The 19039-nt window shown below is 39.2% G+C and overlaps 1 protein-coding gene across 1 annotated transcript in view; it reads left to right on the forward strand.

The window, feature by feature from the left end:
* Positions 1–3300: 3300 nt before the first annotated feature.
* The window catches only part of cox10 (cytochrome c oxidase assembly factor heme A:farnesyltransferase COX10), a 32611-nt gene continuing 16872 nt past the window's right edge, over positions 3301–19039 (forward strand). The window contains exons 1-4 of the mRNA XM_084937287.1: positions 3301–3417; positions 4672–4814; positions 5000–5396; positions 6303–6427. Of these exons, the coding sequence (XP_084793413.1) occupies positions 3387–3417; positions 4672–4814; positions 5000–5396; positions 6303–6427 (696 nt within the window). The 5' untranslated portion in view covers positions 3301–3386. The remainder of the gene's footprint in view (positions 3418–4671; positions 4815–4999; positions 5397–6302; positions 6428–19039) is intronic.

The following is a 19039-nucleotide window of genomic DNA, read 5'->3' on the forward strand; positions in this document are numbered from 1 at the left end:
TCCTGTGGGATTAGTGATGGCACTAAAACCTCTGGGACAGTGCTTATAAATCCAAGCAGATGAACTGAGCTGATGACAGGTCTGTGAGACCTCTGTTATTGGACTAGGCCATTTATTGAGGCTTGGGAGGAGAGTGTTTCATTATATGTGGTCAGTTCGTGCGCCAGTGTGAAACATGTAAAACCAGGGCCACATTTTTTTCCAGCAGGCAACTGGCCCTTTGTTAGTAATGTCTATTAATTTTCTTTTTTCTAATTAATCTGTCAATTTTCATGTTTGTGAGTATTGAAAGCATATCCTGTGTTCTTTACCCTTACAGTAGTGCAACCACCATAGCATTTTTAATGTTTCTGGTTGCTGATGATCAGACACCAGCCAAACAAAGTTAATAGATGACTCCAAATTGTTTTCCTTCCATGTACGTGAGGGGCTGAATTGTACTCTATCCCTGGCCTAAAAGGTCAGAGCCTAAAAGCTGTAATTGCAGCTGATTCAATCAGGAATTATAGTCTGCATAGCATTGCAGGACTAAACCCTGTTGCAGTGGGTGTAGTACTTTCTTTGAAGCCTAATGTTCTCTGGCTGACATCAGCCTGCTCTCTGACGAACGATGTCACTCTGACAATGCAAGCCTTGACTCCTTTTGTTTACTTGTTTCTCCCCGGAGAAGATGTTTACAGCCACTTCATTCTTTTTTTTCAAAAAGCAGTGAAAGCATCATGACAAAAGCCCTCATACTGAGACCACCATCAGGGCTAGAATAACAGTAGAAATCCTTTGAAAGTCCCCAGTAGGTTGAAAAAACCCTTAGAAACCTATTGTTTCTGAACTATTCTACTCCACTTTGCCCATCTGTTCTTAAGATCCTGTCTTTTGGTCTGCCTTATGGACAGAAGGAGTTAAAAGCATGATTAGCTTTGTCTTTACCCACTGGAGTGCACCGTGCAATTATCTAAACAAGTGAAGCTTCCTGCCTTTCTGCCTTTAAGAGAACAACATCCAAAGTTTTATAAAACCTTATCAGTCTTGTTTTTCAGTATCTTAACACAAAGCCTGTATTTACCTTTAAGAAATGCCAAATTTAGCTTCCAGACTAATGATTAGGCAGAAGGCTATGCGAGCTGGCTCCTTGGCAGTTACTCCCCTGTATCTGTGAGTTTGTACTCACTGATAGATCTTTAATATTCTCAGGTGCAATGAAAAATATTATTCAGTTCCAGTCCAGAAGAGCAGTTTGTCTTTCTTGCCTATTTGTTAATATTAGTCCCTTATATTCTATTAATAACGCTATTCACTGGTGGCATCTGTGACATTGCTGCTCCAAAGATTGAATTTGGATGCAGTGCCCTGCTTTGCCATAAACTCGGTAGCTCTATACCTAAAGCATCTGTGTTCTTATAAAGCAGGCATGGAAAACTAGAGTTGTATAACTGTACATATATGTAAATTATAGGCCATAATATCAAGCAATAACCTCGTCTTCACCCCTCACAACGAAACCAAATGTAAAGCTGCAGGATGGGTCATTGTGGAAGGAAATATTGAAGAACAGAACATAACGGTTATATCCTGTAATAAAGGTGCTCTCATGCTGGTACGTGAATGGCCTTGTGTGTATTGTTGGCATTTATCAGCCATTGCATCTTGATGGTGCATGAAGATTACACTGTATAATCTTAGGAGGGAAAGAGGAGTTGGCCGTACAGTGAAATGATTGGGATGAATCAGGAGAATTGGATGCTTAGCTTGGATTGCAGTACGATTTCAGTCCTTCAACAATATAACAACTGCAAAGAATACTCGCATCAAGGCCATTCATAACAGAAAACATGCTTGTCAGATGAGTCGATGTACTCCAAATAATGACCCGGTCTTGTATAGTTCACAACTGCTTATAGTGCACAACTGTTAAGCAACAATGAATGTTTTTTCTTTACATTGAATATGAGCTCTACAATCCACTGACCAATCAGTGTCCTCCTCTGTGATTAAAACTGTTTTATTAAAAAGTATTGACTAAAGCAAATCTGAAAAATAAGGGCAGTGAAGAGTGCATTTGGCAATTTTTAAAGTTTTTTAAAGCTTTTTTGTTCCGTTTTCTGTCATGATGATTCCACACTGCTTCAACACCACTTAGATCTGGGTACTGGGGAGGCCTATCCATGACTGATAGTATTCCCCAGTGTATTTCCAGATATGGTTTTACTGCATTGGCAGTGAGTTTGGGATCAATATCATGCTGACAAAAAAGAAGTCATTGCCAGTCAGACACTTGCCACATGGTGTTGTTCATCGGGATTCAAAATCTGATGGTACCTCAAGTTTCAGATCTGGTTTCATTACTTTGTAAGACCTAGCATACCTCGGTCTATTCTTCCTATTTCAGTTTCCACAGCACATTATGCTAAGTTTTTGGATAACATGCCTTTCTCTTTGCCTAATCCTACATAATGTGACAATGTAACAACTACAAATCTATTATCCACTAGTGAAATTGGGGTACATGATGCTCTGTGCTGAGTCTGCATAATAAAAAGAGGGTGTGTATGAATGCAAAAACTTCAATACGAAAAAACTCTATTACTAGTTTGCTTTGTGTACAGATTTATGGAGTGGCAGGGTGATTTTCTAGTGTCTGTAATGAATAAAGCTACTTTTTATGTGCTTGATGATTTGGTGGACTGCCTCTATGTGATTAAGAGACTGAAATAATGTGCATGTTTCTTATCTGATCTGTTTTTTCTAAATAGTTATTTCTTTATACTTCTTTAATGATTGAGCCTTTGCAGGATTGATAACCAAAGGCTCCACCATAAAACGTGGAGATTAGATTGAAACGTCTGATTATTCATTCTGAATTATTCTTAGACACTAAAAGAGGTCATCCAACTGATTAGGCTGCCTTTGAGGGTAACATTGTGATGTGTATTCAACTGAATTGAGCTTTGCAAATATTAAAAGAGCTGATTACATTTGCAAGCAGAATATTTCATTGATATTGATTACAAGGCACTGCATGCATGACATTATGTCTGGGAGCTGAGCCCGACAAGAAGTTTGAACCTAGAATCGTGTGTGTGTGTGTGTATATATATATATATATATATATATATATATATATATATATATAAATTTTAGCCTGAGTGTAAAAATATGTTACAAGTAATATATGTTAAATATTATTCGTTATAATAACTGCACCAGTTTTAGGTGAGGTTGTTGGTGTCTTAATACTAACCTCTTACGTGCCTTCGGTTCGTCCAATCTCACTTCCCTGTTTAACATCTCGTCCCCCGGAAGTACTTGTTTTTATCTAAGGAGGTCAAAATGGCGGCTCGCTGCATGTGAAAGGGTCGTAACGGGAACCGGTTTTATGATTCGAGATCATGTATAAAACACCATGTAGCAGGCTGTCAGGTAACATGCAATAAAATTTGTATCTGGTTCAAAGGGACGTTATTTTCAGCGCCATTTTAATCTGCGGCGGCTTAAATCAGCTCTTGATGCTAAGGCATAAGCTAGCTCACTAGCTTAGCATTTAGCTAACTAGATGCAACCGAGCTGTAGGCAATAGGCTAGCATTGACCTTGTTTATAGACTGTATGCACCCCAGGCAGAAGTCGGTCGCATCTACAAAGGGGAAAAAAAGGCTATATAGCGACTGTGGCTATTATTGCACCTGCGGTGTCAAAATACTGAACGTTTACCCTTAAGAAGAGTCAATATTGGATTTGAACATAACTTCGAAGCTTCGCCAGTCGGTCTAAGGACACTGTCAACAGCAATTTGGGATAACGTTTTATCCACAGTACGATTTGCTGTGTTCGAGCTATCGTCTTTAATGAAAATAACAGTGAAAGTGTTACCACTAATGTGAAAGTAAGTTTGGTGGGTCGGATTAATTTTTAGGAAGGCTAGTAGCATAACGAAATATATATCTCTGAGTTGTGGCATTGCATCAGTGGTATGAAAACCACGTCAAAGGCTGCTGATTGTGTTTTATTTTATCTGTCTGTCCATCCATTCATTTTATTTGGTCATTTCCCCCCTGTCCATAGAGTAAATGTGCTTTTTCCTCATGGTTTCTAGTATTTCTCACAGTATTTGTGGCAGTAGGGTGTGAGCACAAAAAGATGAACACCCATGCTTTTTAAAACAAATAGTAATAAAATAAGTAGCAATTAAGCTATTTCCCTGCTAATTTCCAAATCCTTTTTCTTGAACTGCATATAGCAACAAGATTGTTTTCTGCTCTGCAGCCTTGGTTAAACATATAAACCAAGTCTCTGCCTGCTGCAAATGCAATTTAGTGGTCTTAGAGCTTGCAGCAAACCTTCTGATCTTTACAGCCACCAGACAAGCGAATATGACCACAGGTAGCTGAATGACAAAGATCACCACCGCACTGAGCAGGTTACCTTGCCAGAGAAAGGCACATGAGGTGGGATGAGCTAGCTGGTTAAATTTTCAAATAAGAGCAATGGGATTGTCCAGTAGTAAATTGACTGTGGTGTTCTCTTGGATACTAAGATGCTGAAATGAGCAGCCAAATGTATCTGGGCAACAAATGTAGGAAAAATTTTGATTAAAGCATGTTTTAGTTTTTAATGACCAAGAAAATCTAACCAAACTGTGACTTTTAATAATTTTAATGTCTTGCGTTTCTTGTAGGTTTTGTTGGTGTAAGTGTGAAACAGAAACTAGCTCGAAATGTTCCTCGATGCAACCAGATTGCTCGCAGCCTTATTCAGTTGCACAGAAGAGATCCTTCAAACTGGCTGACGTATCAACATTTTAACTTCCTCAAACGTCAGGTATCATCTTTTCGTCTTCGAACGTATTGTATCTTGTAAAATCAATTTATTAAACATTTTTGCTTATCATTAATGCTGATTTATCCCAGTATTCTGAGGCTAGCAGAGTTTCTTCTTTTGCCTCTTTTTTGCCATTAGAAAATATTTACCCAATAAGTCTCCTTGCTTTTGTTTTTTTCGCCCAGTATGTTTCAAAGAACACGAGTGAGCTTCACCAGCGAGCCATCCCCAAACAAGCACCTGTCCTCACTGTTGTGGATGAGAGAGATGACAGCGTTGAAAGGCAAGTGGAGCGAGTACCAACCATCAATCCTGCAGCTACAGATGCTGGTCCACAGGCAGAGGATGCAACCCATAAGCCTCAAGATAAACTCTCCATCTTGAAGCACACTGCAGAAAATGCAGCAGCGCAGAATGTTTCCGTTTCCCATATGACTGGAACTCCAGATGAGCCTCCACATGTCCAGGTTGAGACTGAAGAAGAAAAACAGGCACGTCTAGATAGACAATGGAAGCAGCTGAAGGTTGATAGGGCTGACTTACCGGATATCTATGCAAGACTTTCAAAAATTAAACTAACAGGTATTCAACACTTACTTATATATTTTATTATTACAATATTAGTTGACTCAATATTCAGGCTGTTCTAAATACTTTAAAAAGCTTTTCCTACTGTTGGATTCGATTCATATTAGGGAGGAGGGATATTTTTATGTTGTCATCTCAGGCACACAACTCTGGTTTTGAGCACAGCAAACTCACCTATCTGGTTTTGAGACCTTCTGTTTGATAGGGGCAGCCAATCGGGAGAAAGCTGAACTAAAATGGCTTGACTGGCTCCACCAAGGCCCAGTATAAGAAGATAACTGTTTACTGTGAATTGTGCAAAGCTAGAATTGATGATGAACTAAAGGAAATAACATGCAAACACTTACCCGACATGCATACAGAATCACTGACATTGTGTAAAAATTGAGTAAGTAAAGTCACCAGTCAAATAAATAGAAAAATGTACAAGATTACTGTGGATGGGTTAAATGTGCACATAGACATGACTATGTTGTTGTGCTTAGTAATATAATAAACAGGGATTCATGCCAGTCATTCGGTGAGTGAGTCAGTGGGACTGATCGTCTTCATGAGATTCACTGTAATTCATTTCCCTCTGTATCGCAATGGGTTATAACAATAAATCCATCACTTTACATATTTAAGTGGAGCTTTGGAGCAATTGGAGTCAGTAGTTTTAGTACAAGAACTTAAAGTCATTCTATTAGTTTTTAGATAAAGTGCATGAAAAGGGGCCTAAGCTGAAATCTAATGTGTTGCAGTTTGTCTTGTCCTACTATGTGCTTTTCCTTTGTTTACACTGAATCAAACTTCTAAGGATGTTAGATGTTTTACATATTATTTTGGAGAGATAATACTCAGAGAAACTATAATGGATTATGTTTTTTTCTTTTCTTTTTATCACCTTCGTTATTTCAGCTCTGGTGGTTACAACTGCAGCTGCCGGCTTTGCAATGGCTCCGGTGCCCTTTGATCCAGTCATGTTTTTCGTGTCATCTTTGGGAACAGGCCTTGCCTCTTGTGCTGCCAATTCAATTAACCAGGTTTGTTTTCTTCTTTCAAACATATATATACACACCTTTGTACATATTAGCATGTGGTTTTTACACAAACTAAGAAATTCTAGTCACCATATATGCATTAAAATCATTTGAGCTTAAACAAACATTGTATCAGCTTTCATAGTTTGGCGGTGAATTTTAACCAACAACTCGTCAATAAATTGTCATTGAGTATGCAGTTTAACAAGCAGCAGTTACTCCTGTGTTAATCTCAGCTAAATTTCCTGCAAATACAGAAGTCCCAGAAAGCAAGAAATATTAAACACATGGGCTGTTTTAACTGCTTCAAGAATCGCAGTAAACATTGCAGATGTTTGTGGTCTTGAATCTCTTTGATTTTTAGTACCAATTTCCTTTTGGAACAAAAGTGACCCGTCTCCAAACTGGCCTGATATTCCTTGGCCTTGAAGTTGTGTAATATAGTTTTTTTTGTAGACATGTTATGACAACATGAACGTGCCTGTTGACCGAGACCCACATCCACCGTTTTCTTTTTAAGTTGTTTTAAGAGATGTTCTAAAAAACGCTAAACAGACCAGCACATCCCCTTATTTACTCAGCCTACATTCCTCTTTAGCTACGCAGCTCAAAAATGCATTGAGCTAACTGTAATGCTATTATTAGTTCCATGCTGAAAGCTTTTTTGAAGGTTTAAACAAAGGGGAGCTAGTGTACTTAGACACTTAGAATGCCTAAAGTAGGGCCTTCTCTTGCTCTCTAATGTTGATGTTGTACATCGGAATTCTCTCTGACTTAATAATATTCACATAATGGGTGACCTCTTCTTCAGCCCTGGATTGAACTGTGGTTAGTGGTGTTCTTGGCCTATAATTTGACAAAGACCTTGATTACCCTGCAGGTTCATGGCCTTGAAACAGACTCCCCTACCCCCACCCTGGCTTCCTAGCAGTGTGATTCAGTCATGTGTTCACTGTTTTGCAACAGTGAAATGCCAGGAAGTCAACGAGTTTGTAATAACACTGATCATCTTGAACGTAAACTTGCATTGTGCCATTTAGGTGCAGATGTCTATGAATATGAATGTGCAGATGTTTACACGGTTTTGTTGCTGGGACCAGGGCCTGAATAGAGTCAATCAGTCCATTGCTAGGGTTAAAATCGTATTGTCTGTGAAACAGAATTGACTCCTCGGTACACCTCACACTAAGCAGGTGTGTAAATATCCTTGAGGTATTTGAAAAATGTCTCCCTCTTTCCACGCCAAATAGTTGAGCCCAGGCCTGAGCTCCTAGACATTCATAGCGTTGAGTGATGCAAGAGGCGGCAGCCACTGTTCGTGCCACGCGAGTCCCTGTATTTGTTTGCCCTCCTTGACATCCGTCCTGTCAATCTTCATTTACTCCACTAACTCGGCCTGAGGTTAGGCTACAACTTGGCTTCATATTTCACTGAAACTGCGGTATTTCCCTTTAGTGCCTCAATCTGCTTGCAAATTGAATAAATGTGTGTTAAGACCTGAAAATACATAGAATTAAGGTTTCTATTGTAAAAAAAATGGAAAAGCAAAGAATAAAAATCACAATTTTGAGGAGCAGCCTAGTATTGTCATTTTTAAACCCTAGACCCGAGTAAATGCAGTTGGATCCACATCACGCCCCTCTTCTGGGAGGATCTGCAAAATCTGTCATTTACTTTTAATGAATGAGTCACTTTTTTCTCATTCTACGTTGACACCACAGGTGTATCTCTGGTTGGCTTAATGTTCAGGTAGGATCTCAAGGCACTCAAAGTCTTTTGCATTCAGAACTCCCTGAATTCTTTGTGGCACAGAATCAACAAGGTGCTGGAAGCTTTTCCCAGAGATTTGGACACCTGTTGACATGATGGCATCACACAGCTGCTGCAGATTTGTCAGCTGGGATGATTTGAGCTTTGTGACATGACATATCATACTGCTGGAAACTGCCATCAGAAGATAAAGGGAAGGACATGGTCACCAGCAATAGTCTGGCAGGCGATGGCATTTACACAATCCTCATTTGTGTGCCAAGAAAATATAAATATGCACTATACACTGCCAGTATGAACCACTGAATATTGTAGCAGAAAGGCTCATCAGATCAGGCGATGTTTTTCTTTACTTCTGCTGAGCTTGTGGCAATTGTAGCTTCAATTTTCTTTTTCTTATTGACTTACTGATTATTGACGTAGCACCCTTTGTGGTATTCTGCTCCTGTAGCCTCTCCTCTTCTTCTTGCTGCTCTTAGGCATATATTGCTTGTGACAGGGGTTATTTGATTTACTGTTACTGTATCTGTGCACCAACAACTATACCACTTTCAAAGTCCCTCATCTCCTTCGTTCTGATGCTTAGCTTGAACTAAAGGCATTGGGTTGCTACCGTGGAATTGGCTGATTACATATTCACGTTAACAAGCAGATGAACAGGCCACTAATGAAGCTACCAGTTAGCGTACATTAAACATTCAGGCCTATTCATTATTCACACCATGAAAATAATTTTCAAGTTCAGAGATCATTCTGTTTTCAATCTCCTTTTGAGCTCCTTTGACTCTAAAGAACCTCTGACTTACTATTCATGTATATTCAAAAGGTGGCTCAGGTACTTTTGTCTGGTTAACTTCACACAAGAGCCTGATGATCAAAAACAGTGGCATCACTGTAGTTGATCCCTCTGTCTTTGTGTGCCACTGCTTGAGTGAGATCATTGATTTCCCTGCGTAATGTTACAGTCCTTAGTCCCATTACTACAGGTTTGCAGAGATGTAGAGGGTGTAGAGATGCATTCAAGGATGACAGGGAAAATTGTCAAGCACTATGTTCAGTGAGTGGAGCAAGAATACCCCTTGTAAGCTTGATGGCTGCACAGGTTCAGGTGGCTGCAGTCCTTTCTTCCTAGGATTCCCTACTGAGTGGCTTCTGACTGATAGATGAGAGGTATGTGGGGTGTATATCTCTGCATGGAAGGATAAAACGGTCTCAGAAGTGTCATGCATTCCAGGTAATTGCTTTTATTGTGGCTTTCAGCTGTTTCAGCATGACCTTGAATGTGCATTCCTTGTATTTACTTCCGCAACACATAGCAGGTACTCCCTTTTTGTCCTTTATTTTGAATGGAAAACACTGCTTCTGACTGTCTTATGATAAACTGATCTCCCAATAGAAAGCTGAATTCCTACCCATCAATCTAATTGGCCAGATAGTCAAATATTTTGTTAAAACTCTAGATGTATAGTCTATTTTTCCTGCAGCATACACTTACAAAAACACAGAATAATTGTTGATTTAAACTGATATGTCTTGAATTCAGGAATGTGAAAGAGGCTGATATAAATGTCGTAACACATCTCCCAGTTCATGTTGCCTTATTAATGTGGGTAAAAGTGTCACATGGAAGAACGTATAGTATTTTGGGAATGCTTCACATGGTTTTTGAAGATAAATACACAATGTTGTGTAAGGAGATCCCGGTGGCAATATTACTCCTCTCTGTTTTCACAAATGGCCTTGAGTATTTAAGCCTGAAATCCATCAGTGTTTACTTTGAGCCCAAGACATCCCTTTTTGTGGCTAGATGCTGGGTATGTGAGCCGGTTCCCCCACACAAGTTGGATTCATTCTCCTTCTTTATCCCTTGTTCTCTGTGGGCACATTTTGCATGTCATCATAGTCTTAATTGGAAGGAGTTTGAGATGAGCTTATTTTTTCAGACAAATTAACCACCTGTCTTGAAGGGAAGTTGACTTTGAAGTAGGTTGAAAGTCATGCAAGCGGAAACCTTAAAAGGTGATTTAAAAGAAGAAACACTGTCAGAAAAGCAAACCTGTTTAGTGTGGTTTGTGTTCGTTTCCCTCGGCTCGGCTGGTATAAAAAGTATGTGGCCTTCTACAGACAATCCAACAGTTGTTGTTTGTTTTGCTTTGTTTGGAGGAGAATGTAATTATATGCACAGAAGCAGCTGGGATGTTGTTTGTTATATAATTGCCAGCTGCACTTTCACTGCGGTCATACTTTACACCTCTTTCTAAGATATAACCTCACCTGGCTGCAGTTGAGCTCAACACCTTGGTTATGCATTTGTTATTGATAATCCAGAAAATCAAGGAATGGAGAAGACAAACATCCCATCTTCTGATCTCCTGACTTTTAAAAAAAATTCTTTTCATCTTAAAAATACTGGGGCTTCTCTAATAGTGTGGTTAGGTGTGATCAAATAACTTTTTTAATATACAAAAAGTAAATCAAACAAAAGCTTGACAGACAAATCAAAGCAGATAAAAACTCTTGTGAAGATCACTTCCGATGAATTCTGCCGCTCCGCCCTAATCCCTTAATGTTCAGCATCTGAAGAGGCACAGCAGTATGACCACAGAGTTGTTGAACCACCTTGACGGAAGGAGGAAAGTGCCCCGAGGGAGAAAGAAATGCTTTGGCAGAGAGAGCTTGAGTTGAGCTATCAAAAGCAAGGCTGGGTTTTGTCCCACTTGGAAGTGCCCGTAGGGCAAACTGCAATGTTGTGGTTTCTTTTTAAGATGTTACTCTATTTAGGAAACTGACGGAAGGGTGTAAGCGCTGGAAGTCACGTAACAATGGCGTTTTGTCGTCTAGAGTTTCCTGCCACAGTCAAAAGGCTTAATGCTGTCATGTCTGTCATACAGTGTGGTCCGAGAGCAAAGGGATGTAATTATTTGACCTTCCAGTTAAAGTAGCTTAGATTTCCAATGAAGTCAGAAAATGAGGAATACTTCACACAGACTGTACTCTGTAAGGAATGACTACCTCAGAGGTTCGCAGCTTCCTCTTGAGCAGAGTGTCTGTGGTGTTTACACTGTAGCTCAGATTAGTTAAAATATTCTTATTGCCGGGGTCACGTAACTCCTGGACCCCACACCGAGAGCAGCAACTGCAGGTGTTCCAGCTGTCATCGGCTTCTAGTCTGGCCACTACTTCAGCTAATTGGATAATTGGGTCAGATGAGAGTTTGAGGCTAGAGCCTAAAATACCGAGGGGTGGTTTGAAGTCCCCGGCAGTGTAAATAATATAACCCGATATGGCCTTTTACTGTCAAATAATTACTGCTCAGCTATTTTGGCAGCATCGTCACTTTGTGTGTTTGTTTTGATGAAAATTCAAGCTGGCTTTCTCTGCGGCTGACTGGTGTCATTTCTGTCTTTGTTAAGAAGGCACAGAGTTTTCGTTTCTGCGCGTCTGCTCTGTGGTGAGCTGTCTGAGGCTGGCACGCACAAGCGAGCCCCCACAAGCCCCCTGCCCATGCACTCCACACACTTGAAGCTACATCCTTCTCTCATGTCCTGTGTAGGCATGCATTATTTACCCTCGCTGCATGCTTCCTTCTCGATGCATCTTGGCCAGCCCTTTTAGAGTAGATTGGTGCATGACTGAACACACGCACAGGCTGTGCAGAGAATCATGTGTTACCAGTGTATATAATACAGCTGTGTATGAATATGTGGTTAAATATGGTCTAAATCACTTTGAGTTGGTCAGAAAGGCTAAAAGAAAACTATATAAATTCCAGTCTATTTCCATTTTCGTGTAGCGGTGTGTTTGGTTTGCTTTTTCCTAAAATTTTTAAAATACAATACTGGTTAAAGGTTTTGAGCCACACCTCATTTCTTTATATTTTCCTTCCAAGGAGCCAGACTTTCTTGGCATTTGTCGTTGTTGTCTTTCTGAAGTTCTTCCAGAAATTTTCTTTGGACATTTGCTGCTCATTTTAGTCCATCCTTGTACCTGACCAATTTTAGAGGATAACACAGTCTGACCAGCATAAAATAGTATTTTTTTGCACAAGCAAGGTGATTCCCAGGGCACTAGATGAACTGCCTTTGAAAGAAGAAATCCTGACAGGGGACCTGAGAGATGAATCTGTCCCGTTAGTTGACACTTGAAAATCAGTGGCAACATATCTTATGAAATGATTATTCCAAATTTGAGATTTTTGTTTCAAATTGTCATCTACATCTACAAAAGAGGTCTGTAGAGGCACAGTAGCCATCTGTAACACATAGTAGAGGCTCTGTCATGGTTTGCAGCTTCAATGCAGTGGTGTTGGAAATTTTGTCAAAATTGATGGAATTCTCAGTGCAGAAAAGTACAATCATTTTGATCCGCTGTGCAGTACCATCTGGAAAGTGTCTGCCTGACAACAGCTTCAGCATGGCAGTCTCACTGCCAATGCAGTAAAAACTGAACCGGATATAAAAACACCATCAGTCGTGGATTGGCCTCCACCTCTCATTATGGAATTAAAGGCAGCCATCATCCAAAGAAGAGCTTTGAATGTCCTTCAAGTAGTCTAGAGAACTGTTCCTGAAGGCTGCTTAAAGAAATTATGAGAGTTTAAACTGTTATATGTATTTCCATGCAAGTTTTCAGATGTTTTAAGAAATGGCTGCACCTATTTCCTGTTTTACTATCAAAATATAAAGAAATGGGTAATATGACAGTGGTGAGAACTTATTCTGATCCTTTTCACGTTTCTAAATGTACCTTTTAATCAGCAGAATAACAGGAATTGATTCTAAATGATTTACACAATGAAGCGTCGTCATTTTAACCCTCCATAACAAGCAGAAGCACATGCTTTTAACAATGAAAGAACTCCAACGCAGTCCTCTATTTCAAACGCGTTCTTACATGCAGTCTTATTCTGTAGCTAGCATCTGTGTTTTGTTTGAAGTGGCAGTCATCTTTTTAATCATGTTTATCAAAAGCTTTGGATGTCAGATTGGTATGCTGTCACCTGTAATGTGATCTGAATCAAACCAGGAATTTCCCTTGCTTTGTGGTATATCTAATGTAATCCATAATGTAATCTGAGTTTTTGAACTACTCTGATTTAATATTTTCAAGCTGGTCCTGGTTAAAGTCCTGAAATTGCACTTAGTTAAATTCAGATAACCTCAGCATAAAAAAATGCATTTATTACAGTGTATTCACTCAATGGGTAAGTTTAAAATGCTGGCTCCTAATCTATAATTGCATCCATCTTGGAAGTATTTTGCAGAGCATGTAGCTCTTTTCTGTGCATAGTCCAGCTATTGTAGTGTTCAGAAAGCAGTCAGACAAATTACTGTAGTTATGTAAAATCAGTAGATTTGAGTCCCTAAATAAAAACTATCAGGCAGTTCTAAACTTTAGAACAAACTAAAGTTGTCCTCTTGTCCTTTATGTCCCTGTACATTCTTGCATTTTCTTTGGGAGGATCGCTGAAGCCAACATAACTGAACACTAAGTCTGTGTGTCAGAAGGGCTGTATGCTGTTGTAATACCAGGATTTCAGCTGATACATTGTCCAACTGCCTGCTGGGTATAATGATTGGGGAATTTTTTTAAATGTAATTTTAAGATATTTGCTAGACATGTTATCAGACTACTCTTGCCATGGGCTATACTTAAATATATAAAAATATCTCAAAATCACACAGTGAGCATTGCTCAAGCAAAGCATATAGTCTGCAGGTGGTCTTTTATTTTGAAAATTGACCATATTCTTTTTTTTTTATTTTTTATTGTGCTTCTGTGTCTGACTTCCTGTCTTCCTAATTTGCCCTGTGCAGCAAGATGTGACACGTATTTAAAAGAAGAAAAGAAAGCAAGAAAGGCATAAGTCTCCTATTTTTAAGAAGACAGAATGTGTAGCTGCAAGTGGAATACTCCTAAAACACAGTGTAGCACGTCGGGTGAAATTGCAAGGATTGTTGTTCCATCCCTCCAGTTTTGAGGATTGGAAATAGAAAACAGCCGAACCTGTTTTTTTCCCAGGGTTACCCTCGGTTGTTAAGCTGATTTCTGTCCATTTAATTACAAGAGGCCTAAACATTTATCCATATATGTAAACATGCAACTGTGGTTCAGTAGACTCCACTTGGTATAACCTTTAATAGTTTTGCTTTGTCGACACAGAAAAAGCATCGCTCTTCTGTCTGTGTCATGTAGCAGGTTTTATGATGGGTGGATAGACCAAAGGATCTTTCCTCTGTTGACAGTATGACTGAAACAGTGACACACTCAGCTGACGGTCATTAGATCTGCTTGATAGCTTTGGCGATACAGGTGAAGAGGAGCCTTAATCTCTCTCATCCTGTGATGAGTTGTCGTCCTTTTCTGCATCAGTTCAGAATTGTGACTCTGTGTTTATATCGTCATCTGCTAAAAACAACAACGATAATAGTTATACAATCATAATACAAACATGAAAAGAGAATTTGAGTCAAAACTACGCATTTTACTGCAGTTGTAGCTTCATTGTATTTATTGTATGGGCTGAATGTTCATTTATTGTCTGTCAAATGATTTAGTTTGTAACATTTTGTTGACTGCTTTTACTAAGCTAGAGGTCAAATGCATTGAGGCTTTTGCTAAGTGTGCATTTTAACAACAGTGGAAAGACACCCCCCACAGATAAACCACAGCTGCCATCCGTAAGATCTTGTTTTCCACCAGTGCATTTAAGACAAAAGAGAAAGCTGATCTTTGACATACATACTTTTTGGCTTTTCCTTTCGACGGTCCCCTCCAAGCTGTTAATTCAGCCCGAGAGAAAGAATGAAAATTCCTTTTTAATTGCCTAGCAAGATGGGACCAAAAGGACTAGATGGGTATCTCTCTGTTAGCGCTGGATTAAAATGAATATTTAACTAGACAGCCCTGTTTAATAGTTAATTTCTTTAAAGCCTTTTGTCTTTGTCAACTGTGGGGTGCCAGTCCATTTCAAACTGTACAAATGGATCTCTTGTAGCCTCAGATGGGAAACAGATGCTATCCTCTGATAAAGTCACGAAGGCTAAATCCATCTATTATATGCCCCAGAGATAATGAATGAGATCAGGCACCAGCATATACTGCTGCCAGGCTAAGTATTTGTTAAGCTTAGATACAAGGATTGATAAAATTCTGGTGTCTAGTAATGTCCACGGTTTGTTTGTGAGTTTGTTCCTTTCTTTTAGAAGAATTTGCCAGCGTTGCAGATCCAACTGGCTGTTACATTTTCTGTTCTTCTTGTGTATCTTTCATCTGCTGTAGAGAGAATTAATTGGTAAGTAGGCAAACCAAACTTAATGAAGTAAATGAACTGTAGGAAAGGTTCATTTATAAGGGCTTTGGCAGGCAACAGCCTTACTCTAATGAAGCACTTGTGGGGTGTTAATCTTAGGTGCTTTTCTATTGATGTGAATCCCTAAAAAACTACATTTTTGAGTCAGTTGAAAGCTGCCTCATTAAAGGAGATCAGTGCAAGAGTGAATTTAAAGAAGTACTGAAGAAATCTCTTTGTTGGTATCAGGTTTCTTCAAGTTGTCTGTTTTGTTTTGTTTTCCTGCTTGAATCAAATACGACTTAATTCAGTATCAAAAACCAAAACTTTACATTTATCTGGCATTCGTCATCCATCCCTAAACAATTCACAAGTCAATAGTTAATTTTATGTCATTTTATGGGCACTTTTCCATTTTCACAAGAATTTCTCTGCCCAGAGTATTGATCAAATTTTAGTTAAATGACTTCTTAGTGGGTTTAATTCTCATGAGTTTCTACATCACAGTTAAACTTCAGAGTAAAACTTAAAAACATACACTGATATATATAATGTATTTCACTTCTTCACTTCTTCTTGTGAACAACCTATGAAAGAAAAAGATTCTTAGCAGACGCGACAACAAGTTTGATCTGGCCTTTTGTCCAGATCACACTTGGGTGATGCACAAACACTCACGTCTGAAGGGCTTTCAGTGCCACAGCCTGTTAGTTTAAACACACGTCTCCACAATAGTTGACTTCACTCCACGGGATAACTGATGGGCAGGTGGAGCACCTCCTCTCCACCTTCCTGATTATCCTTTAGTTTTGAACAAAACACTGTGATTATGGGCTTCAATGACCAACATGGCAAAATGCAGACACAGACAGACCCACACGCAAACACACACCTCAACACCGTCTGGCACCAACGAGCCTTTTTCCACTCCTCAAGCACACACACATACTTTTGGATTCATTTAGCAGTGACAGACCTAACACGAGAGTAAATATTTTTAACACCAACTGTAACACTCCATCTGTTGTGTTTAATTTCTCAGTTGCTATTAATGCTTGCAGTTGAGAGAGGTTTTTTTTTTTTGCAGATCGTAGTATCTGTGGTATCTGAAAAGAAGAAACTGAAAGAAGCCCTTGAGATCTGTTTATTGTGTCGGTGCTACTACAGATAGTGTCATGTGCATTCATAAAAATCAAAAACCACACCTGATTTGTAGAGGTCTTATATGTCTGCTATACGAGACCATTCCTCTGTTTCACCACACTGAAATAGATTGAGGACAGTCCTGGCGGGCTCCTCATTTTTAGAAATGACCCTCTCTGCATTGCTGAACATTTGCAAGTTGGAGGCCAGAGAGTTGCACGCCTATTTATTGAATGTAATGTCACTCGGAGACAACTATCCCCAGCCCAAGTGTTTTTTGTTAAGCTGAGCTCAAAATTACCCATTCTGGCATGAACTAAGTGAAAGTATCATGACAGAAAAAGCAATGGCTTTGCAATGATGTGGAACGTCTTTTGTGAGGCTAATGTTAGTCAGATGAGAACATACTGTGTGGTGATATGTACTGCAGCACTTTCAAAACTGTGACAGAGAAGTGAATAATAAATTTGATGGAATGACCTGCTGTTTCCAGTTGAGTTTTTGTTCTTCTTTCTTTTCCTTACTGTGTTTAGTTGCTGGAGGGATAATTGAACATGTGGATATAAAGACAACTCCAAAGCTCACTGATATTTATGCTCTTTATATTAATATGTTACAGGCTTTTGGTCTTATTTAGACATAAGGCAGAGAAATAATTCTTTAAAAAACTGCTTTGTGCATGATTGTTTCAGGTTTTACAGCTAAGAAAAAAAGAATTGTTGTTTTGGAAGGCTAATTAAAGTAAGGAGGCTGGAAAACACATATTTAGAATATCTGTTTTCTTAATACATCACATTTATGTATTTGTGTGTTCTATTTTTCACCTTTAAATGCAAGTTTTCCCTCTCTATTTGAACGTAACTTAGCCAAAGGCAAGTAGGAACACTCTTTGTAATGCTGAGATCCATGGATAATTAACAAAAGCAGCCCTGTTTATGGCGTGCCCGTGAGCCAACACTGCATGCTAATTTGATTCAAACCGAGAAGCTTTTGGGGCAAGGGCATCGTTGCTGGAAAACAAAATGGTTCCCAACATGCATCAAGATTTTCCCCTATGCTTAGGGTGTTGTCTTACATTCTCCAGCTTTTTTGCATTTTTCTCTAAATGTGATGAAGAGTGCAATTTTTTCCTTTTTAAATGCCACACGGAGGGTTCAATTTCCAGCCATTTTCACAAAGAGACATTTATTATATTTAATCTTAAGATAAACGAAGCTGTGCCATGCAGATTGACACCGAAAGATAGCCAAGTCATCTCAGACAGGGTCTACAAAACCCTGAGTTGAGCCACGTTGGACCGTTTCCTATACAGCTGTTGCTCTGCTTCTCACTGTCAGCAAAGAAACTATTGCATCTATTGGAGAAAAGTCCTCAGAGATCGTTTTGCTTTGCTGTTGCATAGTGCACTCTGTCTGCTAAGCATTATGAAGACGTCGCAGTATTATCAGGAACCCCAGATATAGACTAGCTGTCTTTTATTACTATTCTGTAGTTTGAATAATTGTTTTGTGTGCTTTCAGCTCCTGCACATATTTGAAATTTAAAAAGGTCTCATGCCCGGTCTACAATGACTGTTATTCTGGCCATATTCACCCAAAGTCTTCAGTACTTCATTATGTAATCACAAAGGATAAACTGAACAGCTGAAAAATGCCACAGCTGATATTTTGCATATAAAAAGGTTGTTTTATGTGATCGTGGTTGCCCTTTTAGTTTTGCTCATAATGGTCTCATTTAAAAGCAGAAATATCCTCCAGGTCTACTTTGTCATTACAATTATTACCATGCTAAAACTTAACAAAATATGGGGCAAGAAACAAAAGAGAAAAAGATCTGATAATTTGGAAAGCCTTTGAGTATATAAACGTCATTAGGGCTTGTGTATACTTTAAAATCCATGGATATTGACAATGTTATACAATCACCCACCACTTCTTGCTTACTTACTGCTGGGATGGAGCTACTTTTGCCTTGAAACTGTCTTAATTTTAGCACAGACCCAGCAAGGTGCAGCAAACTTTCTCCAGACAATTGTGTTCATATTGATATGATGGCATCCCGCAGTTGCTACAGATGTTTTGGATGCACAGATCTCCTGTTCCACTGCATCCCAAAGTTCGATTGAGATCTGGTGACTCTGGGGTCATTTGAGTACAGTGAACTCGTCATGTTCAAGAAACCAGTTTGACATGATTTGAGCTTGGTGCATTATCCTGCTGGAGACTATTATTCCAGTACGTACGCTGTGATCGTAAAGGGATGGACGTGATCAGTAACAATACTATGGCGTTTAAATGCTACTCAGCTGGTACTAAGGAGCTTAAAGCGTTTAAAGAAAATATCCCACATGCCGTTAAACCTCCAACACCAGCCTGAACCATTGATAAAAGCTATATGGGTCCATGCTTTCA

Source organism: Perissodus microlepis, chromosome 8 (assembly GCF_051167445.1).
Source record: "Perissodus microlepis isolate ML-2025 ecotype Zambia chromosome 8, ASM5116744v1, whole genome shotgun sequence".
Classification (NCBI taxonomy): domain Eukaryota; kingdom Metazoa; phylum Chordata; class Actinopteri; order Cichliformes; family Cichlidae; genus Perissodus; species Perissodus microlepis.